Here is a 22,435-nt window from a genome sequence, read left to right as displayed (position 1 = left end):
TAAGTGGCATAGTGTCCTAATTAAAGGAAATCCAGGCCATTGTCTCAGTATAGCTTTTGTTCTTTAAGAGTTGTTCCAAATAAGTGGCAGCCCTGATCAACTGAATTAACCAAAATTCACTGTATTCAGTTTGTCTCAATGATGCACCATCAATAACTCACGCTGAGACTTAGGAAACGAGATATCGGCTTTTATTGACTGGAAGAATAAACAGCACAACATCCTGGGGAAAATGAGGGAGAGCAGCAGCTCACAGTCGCCTTTATACAGGGGTCTGTGGGAGGAGCCACAGGAGCAGTCAGACAGGTATATCTAGTTCACCACACTTGAGTAGTTTCAGTTGTGAGGGGAGGGGTTATTGAGGAGAGGGAAGATGACTTCTAGCATGAATGGGTGATTGGAGGGAGAGTATTTGAGCAAAGGATGAGTTTTATGTTAAAGGTTGACTGCTAACTTTGTCTACGTTTTCTTTTAAAGAGCACTCTTTGAAAGAGTGAGTCTTCAAGCAAGGACAAAATGTGCATGTTGTTTGCTTGTGGATTGAAAATGAGACCTAAAGAAATTTGGGTAATACTTTCTTAGCCCATTGCCCCTATTGGGGCAGAGCCCTCTGACTGCAGCTCGCGGAGGCCTTCGGCCACGGTCAAAGCTTGATCAGCCCTATGACTTCTGCTTTCACCGTGTGTCTTCTGAGCAGCGACCTTTCCCCTCCTGGGGTGAGTCTTTGGAGCTTCTGTTGCCATTTCTGCTGCTCTGGGGTTTTTGTGGGACTGGTTGCTAACCCCGTGACCAACTCCCCTCCTTCTGCAGCCGCGCTTGCAACTTCATGGCAATGCACAGGGAAGAACAAAGACAGATATTGTTTGCTTGGAGTGACCAAGGTGCTTTGCTGCATCTGGTAAATGTATTCATTCAGTCAGAAGCTGCTGTTGGATGTTTGAATGCCTCAGTGCACCATAATATGAGGTGGCTAGCAGCACCCTTTTGCTATATGGTTAATTGTTTAAATTTATCAACGTTCCCCAGAGATATTAAATTTGAAGCCCATTCTAACTCCTTTCTGATTTGATCATGTTCACAGGCTTGGTTTTTTTTAAACAGTTCAGAATGCAAGCAGACTTAACAGCTGAGTAATTGCTGTAACCATGACAACAGCTCAGTGCTTGCTTCAAACCTCTACAACGTCAAACTGTAAAGTGTTTAATGTATTCCAAGGAAATCTGGTAAATAGACTGGGGGGGGGGGGGGGGTGGAATATGTCATTCTATAGGTCATTTCTTTAAAGCTACTCTGCTAACTGGAAGATTATTACCACAGAGAACATTAATAATGTTGAGGTGATCCTGATGAAGGTTCTCGGCCCAAAACCTTTGGCTCCTTATTCTCGCTGTAGACGCTGAGCTGCTGAGTTCCTCCAGCATTTTGTATGTGTTATTCTGGATTTCCAGCATCTGCAGAAGCTCGTTATTAATAATCAGATTGTGTCACCAGCTATTGAATATATTATTAATTCTGTGTAGTGGTGAATTGTGTTATCTCAATTTTTATTAAATGAGGAATCTCTTTAGCCAGAGAGTGCTGAATCTGCGGAATTCATTGCAACAGGCAGCTGTGGAGGCCAAGTCATTGGGTGTATTTAAGGTGGAAATTGATAGATTCTTAAACAAGAGAAAATCTGCAGATGCAGTACTGGAAATCCAAAGCAACACACTATGTTGGAGGAACACAGCGGGCCAGGCAGCATCTATGGAAAAGAGTACAGTTGACATTTCGGGCTGAGACCCTTCATCAGGACTGGAGAACAAAAGGTAAGTCAGAGTAAGAAGGTGGTGTTTGGGGGAGGGGGTGATGAACCATAAGGTGATGGGTGAAATGGGGGGGGGAGAGAAGGAGTGAAGAAAAGAGCTGGGAAGTTGATTGGTGAAAGATGCAGGGCTGGAGAAGGGGGAATCTGATAAGAGGACAGAAGGCTACGGAAGAAAGAGAAAGGGGGTGGGGGAGGAGCCCCAGAGGGAGGCAATGGGCAGATGTGGAGATGTGAGAGAGGGAAAAGGGGATGGGGAATGTTGAAGGAGTGGGGTGGGGGTGACCATTACCAGAAGTTTGAGACAACGATGTTCATGCCATCAGGTTGGAGGCTACCCAAACGGAATATAAGGTGGTGTTCCTCCAACCTAAGTGTGGCCTCATCATGACAGTGCAGGAGGCCATGGGTAGAAGTATCAGAATGGGAAGTGGAATTAAAGTGTGTGGCCACTGGGAGATCCTGCTTTTTCTGGTAGATGATGAGCAGGTCATTGGCAAAAATCTCCCAGTCTATGTCGGGTCTCACCAATATACAGGAGGCCACACCAGACAGTTTATGACCCCAACAGACTCACAGGTGAAGTGTTGCCTCACCTGGAAGGACCTCTTGGGGCCCTGAGGGAGGTGGTGTAGGGACAGGTGTAGCACTTGTTCTGCTTGCAAGGATAAGTGCCAGGAGGGATATCAGTGGGGAGGGACGAATGGATGGGGGGAGGGAAAGATGTGCTTGGTGGTGGGATCCCATTGGAGGGTGGAGGTTCCAGAGAATTCTGTGCTGGATGTGGAGGCTGATGGGGTGGCAGGAGAGGACAAGAGGAACCTTCTCCCTGGTTGGGTGGAGTGTGGATGGGGTGAGGGCAGATGTGGCAACATGGAAGAGATGCAGTCGACGGCGGCATTGATGGTGGAGGAAGGAATGCCCTTGGCCACTCATTTTAAATCCACTTCCGATTCCTATTCTGATGTGTCTATCCATGGCCTCTTCTATTGTCACAATGTGACCACACTCAGATTGGAGGAACAACATCTATTCAGTCTGGGTAGCTTCCAACCTGATGGCATGTACATTGATTTCTCTAACTTCCAGTGATGCACCCCTTCACCATTCCACATCCCCATTTCCCTCTCACCTATCTCCTTACCTCCCTCTGGTGCTCCTCCCCTTTCCCTTTCTTCCTTGGCCTTCTGTCCTCTCGTAACAAATTCCCCTTTTCCAGCCCTGTATCTCTTTCACCAATCAACTTCCCAGCTCTTTACTTCACCCCTCACCCTCCCGGTTTCACTGATCACTTAGTGTTTCTCTCTCCCCTCCCCCCCCACCTTCTTACTCCGGCTTCTCATCTTTTCCTCTCCAGTCCTGATGAAGGGTCTTGGCCCGAAGCGTCGACTTCTTACTTCTATTGCCTGGCTTGCTGAGTTCCTCTAGCATTTTGTGTGTGTTGATAGATTCTTGATTATTCAGGGGATGAAAGGATATGGGGAGAAGGCAAGATATCGGTGCTGCGAGGGAAGTGAATCGGCTTTTATGAAATGGTGGAGCAGACTTGATGGGCCGAATGGCCTAATTCTGTTTCTATATTTATTGTTTTTTTTTAAGGAATTCCACATTGTTGTATTTTCTAGTTGCCATGTATAGCTAAATATGGCAAGTCTTGGGGGGGGTATATTGCTGTTTATATGATGTAAAACATTGCTATAACTTGTCAAATTGTGAATTTAAAAAACCTTGTAGCATATTGGCAGAGATGTCATAATATATTGATCACCTGCATTCCTGAGGACTGTGATGTGATGTTAACTGGACATTCTGATTGGCTGGCTTATTGATGTGGTGTCCAGTTGTAGCCAATAACCACCAATCAAGCATTAATTTGCAGTTATGCCTGGCATAGTTAATAGGGCTCTTGTTGCCACCTGCGTTCTGTGATGAGCTTTAGCTTTTATTTTTTTGGAGTGCTATATTGGTAAAGGATTTGGAAATAATCTTCTGCGTATGGGAAGAGAAAAGAATAGGATCTTGGATGGGTGGGGCTGGTCTCCCCACTAATTTGTTTCTCCTGTTTTACAGACGGAAGGTGCCCGGAACCTGTCACTCTCTGGTCATGTTGGCTTTGACAGTATGCCAGACCAGTTAGTCAACAAGTCGGTATGTCAGGGTTTCTGCTTCAACATCTTGTGTGTGGGTGAGTAATTGACTGCCAGGGCTCCAAGATGAATATTTCCTACCAGCTGACCGACTCCTGCCACCCTACGTAATCTGCCCTGTGCTTGTCAGGGTCAAAGGTTGCAGCACGTTATTGGGTGTAGGCCCTGATCCCTCTAGGCTGTGCTGGTGCGGGGCCGCGTAGTAACTGAAATGCTCCTGTGCAGCTACAATTACCCTGTAATTAATGTGTTAATGGATATAATCCATAAATTTTCTCAGTAATAATTGTGCCTCAACCTTTTTGAAACATTTTGGAGTTTCAATCTATTTACACTGTCAGATTTCAAGTTAAACACTTTTACAAATTGTAACAATGAACACAGAATGGAAATTTGTAGCTTGTTAATAAACCACTTGCCTGCTGAGCGCCGATGCCATCTAGTCAAAACATTTAATTTTTGCCACTGTACATGTCAGTTGTTTAGACTACCTGACATACTGAATTTCATTATACACTTTAATAAAATCAAGTGTGTAATTTTTCAGTTTTCATTCCAAATATTCATAGTGCCAGGCGGTTTTCAGGCTTTTAAAAAATTTTATTTTATTTCAGAAAGAAATTAATTCCTGCCTAGAGCAATGGTTGATCTGTGCAGCTGCTTTGGGGGGTGGGGGGATGGAATTAGAGGGGACATTGGGTGTAGGTCATTTCCTGCTTGGATATATTTGTACCAGGTATCTGCGCGTGTACTGCTGTGTTGTGGTTGGGGGTGGGGGGGGGGGTTTACAAAGTCAGATATAAACTAACTGAGCAGCAGTACCTGCTGAATAGCGAATGGGTAGCATATAGTGGTTTGCGAAACCCTTTAAACTGCTAGTGATCACCGACTGGGGTTCAATTTTTGCTTTTGCCCGTAATGACTTTGCGTGTTCTCTCCTTGAATAACCAATGATAGATGTTGCTAACTTTTCTCTTAATGTTCTCCCTGTGACCATGTGGGTTTGCTCCGGTTCTCTCTCTCTTTCTCCCCCCCTCCCCCCCCCCCCCCCCATTCCAATCGGGTACGGTTGGGGTTAGTGAGTTGTGGGCGTGCTGTGGTGGTGTTGGAAGCGTGGCAACACGTATCGGCTTCCCACACGTGCTCCGGCAATGTCGGTCGTTGACATAAACGATGGGTTTCATTGTTTCAATATACGTGTGACAAGTAAAGCTAATGTTTGGCGTTCCATGTTCCCGTTGCCTTGTTTGTGGTGTGGCCTTGGGCAAGAGTATACGGCTGAAAATAGTAAAATGTGTGTCTTGGTCCACTTACAGCTGATGAAAATCTAAATTACCTTTGGGGCCCATCACGATGACAGCTCCCAGTTTCATTCATTGAAACCCAGGCTCCAGCCTATGACTGTTTTAATTTTCTACTGCTTTAATTAATCCCTTGCTTTGCTAGTTGGTTGAAATTGCGGTACCCTTTCCCTTTGGGTTTACATGACTTTTCAAAATCCTTGAAATTCTGCAAATAATTACACTTCGGATTTCTGTATTTATTCTTCAGTGAAGCTGTAAGTTAAATCGGGCCTACAGCTGTTTTCCCTCCACTAACTAGGTGATTCAATTTGACAGATATGTGCCATGATTCCATTTTGAGCGAAGAGATTGTGCTGTTCTGCGTGTGGTGTCGTTCTAAGTGTATAACCTAGACTGGAGCGGACAAAGTGCAGTTTTATTGTGATGACACAAGCATTTGGACTGGATGGTCCTGAAGCAAGCTGCTGGTGCACGTAGCTGTGGACATAATTACTGCCCGGAATTTGCAGCTCTAATCTAATGCATTATATTCTGAGTTGACAATATAATCTCTGATGCAATTTGGGCAGTCAGTTTTGCAGAGTCACACGCACAAAATGTTGGAGGGATTCAGTAGTTCCGGCAGCATCCATGGAGGGGAATGAACAGCTGACATAATTGGGCGGAGACATTTCATTGGGACTTGGAAGGAAGGGCCCAAAGCCACTTTTGAAGATGAAGGGAGTACAAATGGCAGATGATAGGTAAGCGGGGAGGGAAGAGGGTGATGAATTAAGAAGCTGTCGGGTGATAGGTGGAAGAGGTAAAGGGCTGAAGAAGGAGGAATCTGATGGGAGAGGACAGTGGACCATGGAAGAAGGGTGATGCACCATCAATAACTCACGCCGAGACTTAGGAAGTGAGATATCGGCTTTTATTGACTGAAGAACAACACTACATCCTGGGGAAAATGAGGGAGAGCAGCAGGCCACAGTCGCCTTTATACAGGGGTCAGTGGGAGGAGCCACAGGGGTAGTCAGCAGGGGTCTGTGGGAGGAGCCACAGGAGCAGTCAGCAGGGGTCTGTGGGAGGAGCCACAGGAGCAGTCAGCAGGGGTCTGTGGGAGGAGCCACAGGAGCAGTCAGCAGGGGTCTGTGGGAGGAGCCACAGGAGCAGTCAGCAGGGGGTCTGTGGGAGGAGCCACAGGAGCAGTCAGACAGGTATATCTAGTTCACCACAAAGGGGAAGGAGGTTCATACCCTCCCCCTTTCCTGTCTCATTCAAGGGTCACAGTCTGAACTGTTGACCATGCATTCCCCTCCATTTGCATGACCTGCTGAGTTCTTCCAGCATTTTGTGTTTGTTGCTCAAGATTTCCAGCGTCGGCAGAATCTCTTGTGTTTATACTTCACAGAGTACTTGGGTTCAGTCCATGGGGGTGGGCACATGTTTCCAGTTCTCCATCCCAACCCACACTGACCAATTGAGACCCAGTACAAACTTGAACAGAGGTCTGTCTTTTATCTGGACACATTGCAACCTGCTACAACTTCAGGAGTCTCAACTGCTGTCTCTGTCAGGAATCTGTCTTGTATTGACTCAACTGGTTTCTTCCCCTGCCTCCAACTTCCCTCAGAACAGAGGTTGTGCTTGCCCCAGTGTCTCCCTGCTCTGCTTTTCTGTATTCCAGCATTCTTCCGTTTATGCTCTCATCTCTGACTGCTCCCATTTACTCACTGATGAGAGAACTTTGCACCTTATCCACATGATCACATTGGCTTTATCCCAGTAGAGTAGGGGTTCCCAACCTGGGGTCAACAGCATAAAAAAGATTGGGGGCCCCTGCAACTTGAGTTTCCTCTGCTTCCCAATTTTCATGGAGTCCTCGACCTGAAACATTAATGTTGTTTATTTAATTTTTGACAAAAGTTATGGGGACAGACAGGAGAATGCATTTGAAACGACAAATAACCAGCAGACATGATGGGCTGAATGGCCTAATTCTGTCTTGTGGTCTTGCTGCCCTCACACAGAGGACATCAAATGATTAGCCTATGCTTATCTTGACTGAAAGTCTTTCATGGATTACTTTGTGGTACACCACCTGGTTGTTGTCCACTTTGTCTACGACTTGAGGATTTTTATTTATTTAGAGATGCAGTGCAGAGTAGGTCCTTCTGGCCCTTTGAGCCACGCCACCCCAACAACCCGGATATAACCCTAACCTCATCACAGGATAATTTGCAATGACCAATTAACCTACCTGGTACGTCTTTGAACTGTGGAGGAAACCAGAGAACCGACACATTCCGTGGGGAGGACATGCACCTTGTGGAACGGCACTGGAATTGAACTCTAAACTCTGGATCGGCCCTGAGCTATAATAGCATCATGCAAATTTTTACGCTTCCATCGTGTCATTCATGGCAAATGTTCTGAACTTCAACTACTCTTAATCAAACCATATTGTACAAATCTCACTGCCAATTTTGAGGATGTTTCCATTGCTGGGAATGCAAAATTGTGTCAAGAACTGATGAATGTGACTGTACATAGCTTCAGAGATGGCATTGTGGATGTGTGCCAATGGTCTTTAATATATATTGCAAAACTCTGAATATTTTAAAAGTGCAAGGTAAATTTTTGCTTCTAATGGAAACAAAAATCTTGAACTGAGACTGACGTGAGTCAAAAATTGGTTTTGTTTCCAAGTCGCCACATTTCTATTAGTTTTTGTTAGATTATTTATTGTAACCCACAGGGTAAAATGGTTGTACTATATGTATAAGCCAGTACCCCCCCACCCTCCCCCCATCCCCCTCCCCCGGAACAGGCCCTGTAGCATCATGGTCAGTACAGACATCATGGGCCAAAGTTAAACTAATCGGCCTCCATTCCATACATGTTCTTCAGCAGCTCCCCCATGGGCACTGGCCTCCCCTTGCCAGGATCCAGGATATCTTCAAAGGCAGCACCCATTATTAAGGGCCCCCTTCACCCAGGACATGCCCCCTTCTCATTGCTGCCATCAGGGAAGAGGTACAGAAGCTTGAAGACTCACATTCAGTGACTCAGAAACAGCTTCTTTCCCTCTGCCATCAGATTTCTGAATGGACGTTGAATATGTGAGCACTTCCTCATTTTTTATATTTAAATTTTGTGTATATATTTACAGTAATTTATAGTTTGAGTGTTGCGATGTACTGCTGCCGCATAACAAATTTTGTGACACGTGCCAGTGATATTAAACCTGATTCTGGTGTCCATGTGTCTGTCAAAATGCCTCTGGGTGCTTTCACCACCAACCTTGGCAGCACTCTCCAGTCAGGCACCCACCACTCGTGCTTGAATTTTGCCCCCCTCACATTTCATTTTCCTCACTTCACGCCCTCTAATATTTGACTTTCCACCTTTTGAAAATAATTGACTATATTGGTACTTTATCATTGTCACGTGTACCAAGCTACTGTTGCAAACTGTTCATACAGATCAAATCATTACACGGTGCATTGTGGTCGAACGAGGGAAAACAATGACCATGGTGAATAAAATGTAAAAGCTACTAAGTGCAGAGCAGGTGAACAATGCCGTGCAAGATTATGTGAGGCCAAGAGTCCAGCTTTATGTACAAGAGGTCTGTTCAAGAGTCTGATAATAGTGGGATAGAAGCTGTCTTTGAGCCTTGATAGCGCATGTGCTCAGAGAGCAGAGGGGGTGTTTGGGGTCTTGTCCTATCTATAACCTCTATAAGCTTCTATTTACCCCCCCCCCCCCCCCCCCGGCCTCAGCATTAGAGAAAGCAATCCAAGTTTGTTCAACCTTGTAGGCAATATATAACCTTATTGCACAGTTAAAATTGGCACCACTCTTTGTATTGGACATGATTGTGATGGGATCATGTAGAACAGTTTGGCTCTGGGCTTCATGTATATTTAATAGTTTTGCAATGCAAGCAGGAAAATGGAACATGAAGGTTATTTTGCATGGGTTTGCCTAACTGCTTGCTTCCCTGAAGTACCTCCAGTTCAGCCAATCTGTAATGATCTTTCAAGGGAAATGTAATTTTGCCCTCATTCAGTACTCGCCATATTCAATATCAGACCATTAGACATAGTAACAGACCTGGGTCATTTTGTCCATTGAATCTGCTCTGCCATTCCATCATGGCTAATTTATTATCCTTCTCAATCTCATTCTCCTCCTGCCTTCCCTCCATAACCTTTGACACCCTGACTAATCTAGAACCTGTCAACCTCCACTTTAAATACACCCAAATGACTTTACCTCCACAACCATCTGTGGCTATGAATTCCACAGATTTGCCTCCTTGCTAAATAAATTCCTAGTCTCTGTTCTAAAGGGACGTCCTGTATACTTTGAAGACTAATGGGGGGGGGGGGGGGTGGTACCTTGAAAATCTGATTGTTTCAGAACTGGAGTAACTAAGTTTATTTTAGTTTCCTGAGAACTTTGATCATTGATTTGCTGCTGTCCTGGTCATCAGTTTTCAATAACTTGCTGGATGGAAGTCTAGAGGTCCTTGACGTGGAATTCCAAGCCATTAGCAGTGCCTTCTGTTTGAACTTCTGAAGAGCTCCCGACCTGGTCTAGGCAGGATAAAAAGCAGCATAGGCACTCACAGGGTGCACTGTTCAGACCACACTTGGTGTAGTCTGAGCAGTTTTGGGCTCCTTATTTAAGAAAGGATGTGCTGTCTTTAGAGAGGGTCCAGAAGAGATTCATGGGAATGATGCATGAATGAAAGAGTTAATTACGAGGAGCTTTCGATGGGTCTGTACTCACTGGAGTTCAGAAGAATTGGGGTGGAATCTCATTGAAACCTCCTGAATATTGAAAGGCCTAGAGTGGATGTGAAGTAGTTGTTTTCTATGGTGGGGGAGTACGAGACCAGAGGAAATGGCCTTGGAATGCAACAGGGGTTCCCAATCTGGGGTCCACAGACCCTTTGCTTAATGGTATCAGTCCATGGCATAAGAAATGTTGGGAACCCCTGGAAAACAGGGACATCCCTTTAGAACCGAGATGAGGAATTTCTTTAGCCAGAGGGTGGTGAATCTGTGGAATTCCTTGCCAAGTTATTGGGTATATTTAAAGTGCAGGTTGATAGGTTCCTGATTAGTAGGGGAGAAGGCAGGAGAACAGGGTTGAGGGGATAATAAATCAGTCATGATGGGATGGCAGAGACTTGCTGGGCAGAATAGCCTAATTCTGCTCTTGTGTCTTTTGGAGCGGCAGTTCAGAGCCCTTTGTTTGGTAGGAATCAATAAAAGTAAGAAAGATTTGTTATTTTTTAAAGAAAGCTTTCACTTGGCACACCCAAGTGCAGTCAGTGAAACATTCACCATGCGGTGGGAGTTTGTAACTTCTGATAAGTTTGTCAGATGGATGGTAACTGATGCGTGAAGTGAGCAGTGGAGTAAAAATCTAAAGAGAACACTTGACGATTGGGGTGAACAGGTGGAATGTAGAATTTAATGTGCTTGTGACCTTTGCTTCAGATTAAGTTACCTGCTAGTATAATTAATACTTTGTGCATCTGCTGTAGGTGGGAAATTTCAGATTCTAAATGAGTATTCAAGGTTTACCCAAAATAACTGTGGGACCTCCCCTTCTCCCCCCCCCCCCCCCCCCCGTGGCTGTTTTGGTTGAGGTCATCACATGGTCGAAGGGAATGTCTGGTACAGTGAAGACGAGATTCTGCAGATGCTGGAAATCCATAGCAACGCACAGTGCTGGAGGAACTCGGGTCAAGCAGAATCTATGGAGGGGAGAATGCAGCCAACTCTTCAATGAGACTCCTTCAACAGTGCTGATGAAGACTCGGCCCAAAATGTCGGCTGTTTATTCCCCTCCATATTCCACCTTTGTGTGTTGCTCTAATGTAGTTAACCAAGCTTTCCAAATTGTCTTGGAATTGGGGTGACATGGTAGTGTAGCAGTTAGTGTTAGCAACCCAGGTTCAATTCTGCTGCTGCTGTCTGTAAGGAGTTTGTATGTTCTCCCCATGAATTTTCTGAGAGCTCCAGTTTCCTCCCACATTCCAAAGACATGCAGGTCACATGAGTGTAATTGGGCGGTGTGAGCTCGTTGGTCCGGAAGTGCCCGTTACTGTGGGGAGAAACAGACCGTGTGTGTGTGTGTGTGTCTCCTGGTGGAATCGTCATGTCGCTGTCACCGATCTTTTTGGTGATAGCTCATTATACGCCGTGTCTTGGGCACCTGAAACCTGGCGGAGCCCATCTCTCTCCAGGTTTTTGGAGCCGGCTGGATTCGAACTTGGGAGCCGAAGTCCGGCGCTGATGCCACTACGCCACCAGCCGGCCTGGTGAAATTGAAGGAAATTCTGCTCCTTTGTGGCATGGGAGAATGTTTCTTCCTGACATCAGCTCTTAACGGCCTTGCTGTCATTTTAAGCACTTGGCGGTGAGGCGACACTTCACTGTAAGTCTGCTTGGGTTGTCTACTGTATCTGATGCTCTCGATGCAATGTCCTCTACATCAGTGAGACCCGCTGCAAACCTGGGAACCACTTCCGTGAGCACCTTCACTCCATCCGCATTAAGCAGGATTTTCTCGTGGTCAGCCATTTCAATTCCCTATTCCAGCGTGTTGTTCCATGACCATCTCTACTGCCATGATGAGGCCACCCCCAGGTTGGAGGGGCAACACTACATACTCTGGGCAGCCTCCAACCTGATGGCATGGACACTGATTTCTCTCCTTTCCCCCTTCTGTTGTTCCGGTCCCCATTCTGGTTCTCTTGTCTCTTCTCACCTGTCTGTCACCTACCCGTGCGGATCTTTCTTCCTTTCTCCCATGAGCCACCCTCCTCTCCTACCAGATTCCTTCTTCTCCAGCTCTTTACCTCTTCCACCAATCACACCTCCCAGTTTCTTGCTTCACCCCCCACCCATCACCTTCTAGCTTGTACTCCCCCCCCCCCCCCCCCCATTATTCTGGTTTTGTCCCCTCCCTCTCCAGTCCTGATGAACAGTCGGTCTGAAACATCAACTGTTTATTCCTTTCTGTGGATGCTGAGGGCCTGCTGGGTTGTACCAGCATTTTGTATGTTTCAGTGTACAGTACATGAGATAAACCTGAATCTCAAATCAAATATACTGGAAGCTCGTAAGACATTCGACAGCAAAATCAAGCTAATAACATTTTGAACAGAGATACCCTGGAGGTGTAAAGAACTGAGTGCCAAGCAGTCAATGCACTGAAATCTACAGTTTGTACATTTGCTGGTCACTGCCAGAACTGGGGAGCTGAGAGAAGTATATTATCAGATGCTGGAATTTCATTGTCTATTGGGTATTTTTTTTTTGGGAAGTCCCAAGTGTAAAAGGTTTCCCATACGTCTTTTGAATTCGGAGTATTTTGGGCAATCCACATTTGGAATGGAACAGTCTATAGTTCTTGAATTTTAAGGGTGGTGGGCATGTAGTTTCGGTTTTTTGTTCACACGCTTCTGCTTGGTGAAGCTTCTAATTGTGTCACTGTGAAAAGTCCGTGAACCCTGTGTCAGTGAGCCTTTCAAATCAGGAAGCATCTAAGCCAGTATCCAGTTCCACTTCTGTGTGTGCTTAATTATAAAAGGGGCAAGAATCTGGGAAGCAGAACTTGTTAAATAAGGGGGTTTCTATGCTTTGGTAACCGGTTGAAATTTTAATCCTGAGGATTTGTGATGTGGTTCAGTGTGACAGGAAATCAACCCCAAACGATTCACTCATTCAGGAGAGCACTTAAAGAAATTGCTAATCACAAGATGCAGGAAACCTTGAACAAGAGACTCAAAATTCTGGAGGAATTAAACAAGTTAGGTAGCCTCTATCGAGAGGAATAAAAGAAATTGTGTTATTTATTTGACATTGATGGTAAATTGTGATTCTGCTGCAAACACAACTGGGGCCTCTCTGCGCGTAAAAACATGTTAGCTTGCTGGTTTTTTTCTTGAATGTCTTTATAAACTTTGCATGAAATTAATTTATTAGCATCCTCTCAGTGTTATCATTCACTCGGACCATTTAGTTCCTTCTACTGACATCACCATGGTGATGCTGTGGATTCTGCCATATTAATCCTGTCTCTCCTTGCATCGCCTCTGATATCTCCTAATGACAGCCAACCCATAGATGGAGCTCTGTCCTCCACCCAATCTCTTTCTGCCCTTGACGTAAGAGACTCCCGAACTTCTCCAACCTCCTAGCAACTGAACTGTTCTCCCCCGCCTCTCTTTTTCCAGCTTTTGTTAAATCCCTGCAATTCTTTCCCAGTTCTTCGGGTGTCATTCTGCATCACCCCACCGGCTGGTTTGGGCGTCTCACTGGTATCGGCTCCGCAGCACCCGGTGGGCAGGTCCCCACCGCTGCTTCACCTGCACCCATCTCGGCAGCGCAGTTTGCGTCCTGTGAGCTGGACTGGAACTGGGCTTCCTCCTCAGCAAGCAGGGGGCCCAGCCTGGGGGTCCAGGGACCCCTCTGTTAACGGCAGGGGGTCCATGGCATAAAGCTCGGGAACCCCTGCTTTAGAGAGATCAGCTTTATCTGTCACATTGAAGCATGCAGTAAAATTTTGTGTCAAATCATATCAGCGATGGCTGTGCTGGGCAAGCCTGCACATGCCACCATGCTGCCGACACCATGTGTCATGTCCACAGCTTGTGAACCCTAAACGGTACATCTTTGGAATGTTGGCGGAACCCCCACACGGTCAGGGGCATCACATACAAACAAACTCCTGACAGGCTGTGCGGGAATTGAACCCTGGTTTTACAGTTGGCACTGTAAAGCATCGTGCTAACAGTTACACTAATGTGTCCTTTTACCATGTTTTTAAACACTTAGTAATGTTCCCGTTTAGGAAGGGAGTAAAAGGCCTTTTGGATTTTGTTTTGAGAGAGACATTCTCAACCTGGGCTCCATGGATCCCTCGGTTAATGGTAGGGGTCCATGACTTAAATGTTGGGAACTCCTGTTTTAAGAGGACCTGGATCACTGGTAACAATTAGCCAGACAATACCTTTTGTTCTGTAAAGCCCAGTGTTTTATCCCCTCAGTAAAATTCTGCTGCAAAGTCGGAGTCAGCTGGCCGGTGACGTAGTAGCTGCGAGGCGAACAGTCCAGGTTCAAATCCGGCCGGCTCCTTGCACGCTTTTCGTCTGTACTGGGTCGAGTGTTGAGCTGGCAACTCGGCCTCGTGGGTAAAGAAACAGGCCAAAGTGCTAAAGAATTGGCAAGGTCACTGCCCGATGTGCCACAAGACGCGATAAGGAACAACATAGACAGAGTTGACGGATCAAAATCTGGATCTGTGCACGTCGCGAATTCTGCAAGTCTGAAATCAATATTTTGATACTGGTGCAGAATCTCCATATTTTTAACTACCCCAGCATGATTTTGGCTATGTGGCTGGCAATTAAATACATTCAATATTGCATAAAATGGATCTGATGGTGAAACTTGATACTGTTTTTTGAGTTGCATAAAATGTTGTCATTATGATTTTTGGATTGACCCTCTCAAAACTTCATCTGTTTGCTTGGATTTAATAATGCTCCTGCTTGGATTTTGGAACCTGAATTCTTCCACAATTTCCCAGTTTTCGTAGCTCGGCCATTTTAAAGGTGTAGACTACTGGGCTGTTGCAGCAATAGACCATTAGCGGCATGAAGGAGTTTACGGTGGAAAATTGGACAAAATGGAGCATCACAGTCTGATACTTTTACATTGTATGGATTGACATTTGGAGTGGGCAGAGCACGCAAAGCCTCTGGTCTCTAAATAACATTACATAGTCTAATATTTGAAGTCATGACATTACCGAGTGTGTACAGGCGGAACAATGATCGATTTCAGTAAAATGTATCTTTTTAAAAAAGAGCACCTAGTGATAGACCAGTGGAGGACGGATACAGGCCTTTTGGCCCAAACCAGTCTCTGCTGACCACGTAGCAAGTTCTGATTTCCTGTGCTTAGCCCTTCCCTGTACCTGTCCAAGTGCTGTGTAAATGATACTATTGTACCTACCTTAACCACTTCCTTGCTCATATACTCACCACCCTCTGTGCAGGGGGAAAACTATCTTTTGAATTATTTCCCCCCTCACCACAAATCTGTCCCTCTAGTTTTGGACTCTTCTACCCAGAAGAAAAGACTGTTACCATCCACCTTGTGTGTGTGTGTGTCTAATGATCTTGAACATCTTTGTAAGGAACTTTTTTATCCCTTGACACTTCTATTTCCATTTCCTAGTTTGCATGTAACCTGTGCATTATGGCACTGGTGGGAGGGCAAGAGGGGGATAGTCTGTATACCAGGGAACCATCTAATATCCTGTGCTTCAAGATTCTAGTTTACTTATCACACGTATATTGAAATGTACAGTGAAATGTGTTGATTGCGTCAGCAACCAACGCACCCAAGGGTGTGCGGGAGGTAGCCCGCAAGTGTCGTTACCCAGTCCAGTGCCCAAAATGGCATGCCCACAATGCTCGGCAGGACAACACACATGCAAACCATCAACAGCAAAAACTAGCAACACACACAAAATGCTGGTGGAACGCAGCAGGCCAGGCAGCATCTATAGGGAGAAGTGCTGTCGACGTTTCGGGCCGAGACCCTTCGTCAGGACTACCAGCAGCATTCCACCAGCATTTTGTGTGTGTTGCTTGAATTTCCAGCATCTGCAGATTTCCTCGTGAACAGCAAAAACTAGCTCTGTTTCTCCCTCCCTCTTGCACGTACACAGTCCTCCAGCCCCGAGAACAGCCTGTATTCTTCGGCCTGCAGTCTGCTCTGATTCGCACCTGAACTTTTACACTCAGACTCAGTTGTGACAGCACAACAGAAAATCTGAGGGTTAGTGTTTCTGTTCAGCTCAGGCTGAACAATGGACAATTTAAGAAATTGTGATGTGCAATCTAACAAATTGAAGGCATGGATGCATAATGTATTTTAACACCTGAGGAGAGTCTGTACGTATTAGAGCTGAGGGGTAAGGTATGGGGATGCATGACCAGGCCCTTTGCCCCCTCTGTCTACATTGCCCCATTTACACTAATCCTATGTAAATCCCATTTTTGTTCTTGTCAACTTGGCCCAGATTCTGCTGCCCACCTACACACCAAGGGGAACTTAGTGACCAATTAACTCTTCAATTTGTGATGTGGGGCAGCTGTCATAGTCTCAGGGAGAATGCAATGTGGGACAGAATTCACGTAGTTACAGGGAGACTGTGTGAACTCCATTAGAATCAAACATCAACTCTTGAGATAGTACCTGTACTGAAAAGTTCAAAGTAAATTTACTGAAGTACGTAGGTCATCTGAGATTCACTTTCTGGTGGGTATTCACAGTAAATCCTGGAGCCACAATAGAATCAGTGAAAGACCACACCCAACAGAATGGACAAACCAACGTGCAAAAGACAAACTGTACAAACACAAAAGAGAATAAGCAGTAAATATTAAGAACATGAGATGATGAGTCCTTAGATTGTAGGAACATCTTGGTGATGGGGGGGAGTGAAGTTATCCACTCTGGTTCAAGAGCCTGATGGTTGAGGGGCAATAATTGTTCCTGAACCATATGGTATGGGTCCGGAGGCTCCTGTAGCTTCCTGATAGCAGCAACAAGGAGAGAGCGTAACCTGTACGGTGGGGCTTCTTGCTGCAACAGCACTCCATGTAGACGTGCTCAGTGGAGGGGGAAAGTTTCACTTGTGGACTGGGCCGTATCCACTACTTTGTGTAGCATTCTCCGACGAGCTTAGCTTGTACCTCCAAGGTCGAGGGTTAATCTTGAGCTGTTAAGGGTTGTGCGTGAAACTTGTTTCCATAACAACAATGTTTTTGACTCCCTACCATCAGACAGGACAGAACTGTTAGAATGGCAAACGGCTTCCTCCCTCGGGCTGTGAGTCTACTGAACTCCCTGCCCCCACCCAGGTCTCATCACACATGAAGTGTCAGGAATATTATACTGTTTACTTTTTGTGTTGTAAATGTACATTGTTAATTTGTGTGTTGCGTGTGAGTTATATGAGCTGTATTGTGTACGCCAGCTTGGAAGAACATGTATTTATGTGTATGCTTGAATGACAGTAGACCTGAATTTGATAAACATTCTTGCACCCTGTGATTAAAAGGTGTCCTTGTGTTCAATCTGGTTGAAACCAGCTCAGTAAGCTACTGCCGGGGTTGTGTTGATTGGCAACGGAGAGTGTTTACCTCTGACCTCTGCTACCAAACACTCGAGGGCAGTGACTCTCTGTGACTAATGCAGTTGGTTAACTCGGGGCAACACATTCATATTCATTATACTCTGAGCGTTAGCTGACGGAGACGAATGGAGCACTCTGACCGGGCAAGGACTTCACCGTCAATCTATTCACTGGCAATCCCAGAGGATTTATTACCTGGTGTATCTGAAATGGCTCCTGTGTCTCCGCTCCAGTAGCTGGATGCGACAGGATTGTAGATCAGTCTGGCAGTGCTGCCCATTCCTTGTCCTTCTGCGGCTGGACAGCTTCCAGGAACTGAGATATTTACAGTGGCTTCAGTGTGGGTAGAGCTGGTTGACTGCCCCATCAAACAAGTGACTCTCTAATTCATCATTCATTTAGAATGCAATTTAGTCTGCCCTGTTTTTGCCCTTTCTAAATTAAGATTCATTAGCTGAACCCCTGGCTGCTCTGATTTGTGACTCGAATGCCCGACACCGTTGTCTCTGGCTTTCCACCTTTTTCAGCCACGAGACTCGGCAGATGCTCAGAATCCACAGCAGCTGGAGAAACTCGGCATCTCCCGTGAGGAATAAAGAGGCAGCGTTTGGGGCCGAGACCTTTCACCAGGAAAGAAAAGGGGGAAGAAGCCAGAATGAGTGGCGGAGGAAGGAATAGCAGCTGGTGGGTGATGGGTGGGACTAGGAGAGGGGATGAAGTAAGGGGCAAAAAGTGATGGGTGAGGGGCTGTAGAAGGAGGAATCTGATAGGAGAGGAGAGTGGACCAGGAAAGAAAGGGAAAGAGTGAGACCAGAAGGTGGTGATAGGCAGGTGAGGAGAAAGAAGGGGGTAAGAGGGGGACCCAGAATGGGGAATAGAAAAAGAGAAGGGGAAGAGGGGTGAAATAACCAGAAGATGGAGAAGTCAATGTTCACAGAAATCTACAACACATTACAGGCCCTTCAGCCCACACTGTGTGCTGACCATGTAACCTACTCTAGAAACTGCTTGGAATTACCCTACCGCATAGCCCTCTTTTTCTAAGCTCTGTGTACCTATCTAAGTCTCTTAAAAGACCCAATTGTATCCGCCTCCACCACCATTGCTGGCAGTCCATTCCATACACCCACCACTCCCTGTGTGGAAAAACTTGCCTCTGACATCCCTCTTTTATCTATCGCTAAGCACCTTCTATCTATGCGCCCTTGTGTTAGCCATTTCAGCCCTGGGGAAAAGCCTCTGGCTATTCACACAATCAATGCCTCTCATCATCTTGTACATCATCTGGTCATTTCTCATCCTCCTTCACTCCAAGGAGAAAAGGCCAAGTTTACTCAACCTATTCTCATAAGGCACACTCTCCAATCCAGGCAACATCCTTGTAAATCTCCTCTGCACCCTTTCAATGGTTTCCACACCCTTCCTGACCAGAAATGAACACAGTACTCCAAATGAGGTCTGACCAATGTCTCTTATAGCTGTAACATTACCTCATGGTTCTTGAACTCAATCCCACAGTTGATGAAGACTAAAACAGCTTATACCTTCTTAACAACACTGTCAACCTGTGCAGCAGCTTTGAGTGTCCTAAGGACATGGACCCCAAGATGTCACTGATCTTCCATACTGGCAGGAGACCTATTCTGCCTTTAAATTTGACTTACCTGGGCTGAAGTCCATCTGCCACTTCTCAGCCCAGTTCTGCATTCTATCTATGTCCTGCTGTAACCTCTGACAGCCCTCCTCCACACTATCCACAACACCCCCAAACTTTGTCAGCAACTTTACTAACCCACCCTTCTACTTCGTCCAGGTCTTTTATATTTAAAAAAATCACAAAGAGGAGGGGTCCCAGAACAGATCTCTGCAGAACACAACTGGTGACCATCCTCCATGTAGCATACAAACCATCCACAAACACCCTTTGCCTTCTGTGGTCAAGCCAATCTGGATCCACAAAGCAAGATCTCCTTGGATCCCATGCCTCCTTACTTTTTGAATGAGTCTCACATGGGGAACCTTATCAAATGCCTTGCTGAAATCCATATACACTGCATCCACTGCTCTACCTTCATCAATGTGTTTTGTCACATCCTCAAATAATTCAATCAGGTTCGTAAGGCATAACCTGCCTTTGACAAAGCCATGCAGACAATCCCTAATCAGATTATGTCGCTCCAAGTTCTCATAAATCCTGCCTCTCAGGATCTTCTCCAACGACTTGCCTACCACTGAAGAAAGACTCACTGTTCTATAATTTCCTGGGGTTATCTCTGCTCCCTTTCTGGAAGAAGGGGACAACATTTGCAACCCTCCAATCCTCTGGTACTTCTGTCCCTATTAATGATGCAAAGATAGTCTCCAGAGATTTAGCAATCTCCTTCCTCGCTTCCCACAGTAGCCTGGGGTATATCTCGTCTGGTCCCATCAACAAATCTAACTTAATACCTTTCAAAAGCTCCAGCACATCCTCTTTCTTAATGTCTGTACACTCAGTTCACTGTAAGTCATCACCAGAATTGCTAAGGTCCTTTACCCCGGTGAATACTGAAGCAAAGTATTCATTAAGTACCTTTGCTACCTCCTCTAGATTGTCGTCAGATTGGAAGTTACCCAGAGAGAATGAGATGTTGCTTTTTTTTTTGTTGCTCCCCCCTCCCCTCCCCAATCTAGGTTTTCATTGGCCAGTTTCCCCATTCCCCTTGTTGCTGAATGCAGCCTATGAAAGGTTTCAGGCTTTGAACACAAGCGCCACTCTGTGCCTTGTGGCAACATAGTGACAAACACAAACGGGCTGTGTGTGTGTGCGGCTGGCGCCCAATAATAAACCTTTCTCCACCATCTCTTTGCTATTCGGTCCACGTATTCATTAGCCGTCTCTACCATCTGTCCATCTTCTTGCTCTGAAGTGTGTTTGGGCCTCTGTTTACATACAATAAAAGAAACCAGTTTTTTCTCAGAAGAAACAGAATCTTGGGTTTTAGAAATACAAGGAGAAACTATGGATTTGGTCCAATGTATGTGAATGTTCTCTGTTGTGAGTAGAGGTCTGGGAAAGTAGATGGAAGATGCCTGGATGCCAAATCTTCACAGGCTGTTACCTGTTTGTCCCAGAGACTGGAAAAACATGAGTCAGCTGAATTCTGTGTGGCAGCATGCTTGTCTTTGATTCAGAAGGTTCAGAGTTCAAGTCCCATTCAGGAACCTTGAGTACAGAAACAAAGATTGAAAGTACATTTATTATCAAAGTATTTATGCAGTACACAGCCCTGAGATTCCCACAGACAGCCACAAAACAAAGAAACACCATGGAACCTGTTCAAAGAAAAACATCAAACTCCCAAACGCAAAAAAAAAAATCAAGCAAACAGGAAAAACAAGCGGAAAAAAAACACAACATAAAACATCAAACTATACAGTCATTGAAACAGTCCAGGAATATTTAGTTCAATGTAGTGCTGTGTTGTTCATTGGCTGCAGGCAGCAGAGACGGTCTGTCCCCATCAACATCGCACAAAATAGCCACAAAAAAAGAGCCGATCCACAAGCTGCGTCAAGTAAACCTTCCCCAAGACTCCGGCAGCATCGAGCAAGAGGGAGATGAATTGAATGCGGCTCCCAGGCACTTTCCTCTGGGAGCAGCGAGAGAGAGGCTGTTTGCACACAGACAGCCAGTGTTGAAAACCCGCTCTCGTCTTCGGTTTTCAGTCTTCCTCAACGCTTCGATCAGCGAGGTGGAGTCGTTCGTGGGCCGGCGCCCTGTCTCCAGGCTTCTTGGCCTTCAGGCCCACACACTTCGCTTGAAACCTCACTGAACTTCCTCGGAGACAGCAAAGTGGCAGATCACTCAATCAGCCCAAAAACACACCACCAAGATGTAAATCACAGGTACCGATAGTAACTGAATCAAATTTGAAAGAAGTAGAAGTAAAAAGAAATAATTTCATAAGCTGTCTGAAGAACATCACTTTTGGTTACCAAACACAAGGAAATCTGCAGATGCTGGAAATTCAAACAACACACGCAAAATGCTGGTGGAACACAGCAGGCCAGGGAGCATCTATAGGAAGAAGCTCTGCCGACATTTCGGGCCGAGACCTAACGAAGGGTCTCGGCCCGAAACGTCGACAGTGCTTCTCCCCGTAGATGCTGCCTGGCCTGCTGTGTTCCACCAGCATTTTGTGTGTGTCACTTTTGGTTACTTTGTTTATTTGCCGGCACTTCAGCATAGTGCAGAACTGGATTGGTCTTGAGGTACTGTACAGTGGAAAGCTTATCTGTTCAAACAGATCAGATCATTACGCGGTGCATTGAAGAAGAACAAGGTAAAATAATAGCAGTATGCACCTAAGATGCAACATACTTGAGGAACTCAGTCAGGTTGAGGGGAATAAACAGTTGATGTTTCAGCTCAAGACCCTTCATCAGCACTGGAAAGGGAGGGGGCAGAAGCTGGAATAACTTGGGGGGCGGGGGGGAGAGGAGTACGAACTGGTAGGTGATAGATGAGACCAGGTGGGAGGCGGGATGAAGTGAGAAGGTGGTAAGTGAAAGAGGTAAAGGGGCTGAAGGAGGAATCTGAAAGGAAAGGGCAGTAGACCATGGAAGAAAGGGGAGAAGATAGGGAAGCAGATAGAGAAGATAGGCTGGTCATGAGGATGGGAGATGAAGAGAAAAGGTGAGGGGATGACCAGAAAGACCAAAAAAAAACAGTGGGGAGGAGAAACAGAGGAGAGTGGTTACTAGAGGTCTGAGAAATCAATGTTCATGCAATCATGTTGGAGACAGCCCAGGTGGACATTGTGGCTACAGAGGAGGCTGTGGATAAATGTGTCAGTGTGGGAATAGGAAGTTGAAATGAATTGGCTGTCCACCAGGAATTCCTGGCTGTTGTAGTGGACCAAGGGAAGGCTGGCATTCCTGCGCAGTGTGGAGGGAGCACCATGTTATGTTTTGCA

The 22,435-nt window shown here is 45.8% G+C and overlaps 1 protein-coding gene across 5 annotated transcripts in view; it reads left to right on the top strand.

The window, feature by feature from the left end:
- LOC140734198 (septin-6) overlaps positions 1-22,435 on the top strand; it is a 75,383-nt gene that overhangs the window by 16,973 nt on the left and 35,975 nt on the right. For 3 of the 5 annotated variants that reach the window (XM_073057853.1, XM_073057857.1, XM_073057852.1), the window contains exon 2: positions 3,875-3,989. The exons of 1 other annotated variant lie outside the window; for it this stretch is intronic. In XM_073057853.1, coding sequence (XP_072913954.1) covers positions 3,875-3,989 — 115 coding nt within the window. The remainder of the gene's footprint in view (positions 1-3,874; positions 3,990-22,435) is intronic. One more of the 5 variants, XM_073057855.1, reaches the window with a different exon arrangement.

This window comes from Hemitrygon akajei, chromosome 10 (genome assembly GCF_048418815.1).
Source record: "Hemitrygon akajei chromosome 10, sHemAka1.3, whole genome shotgun sequence".
Lineage (NCBI taxonomy): Eukaryota > Metazoa > Chordata > Chondrichthyes > Myliobatiformes > Dasyatidae > Hemitrygon > Hemitrygon akajei.
The sequence above is the reverse complement of the archived record's forward strand: the minus strand, read 5'-3'. Positions and strand labels throughout refer to the sequence as shown.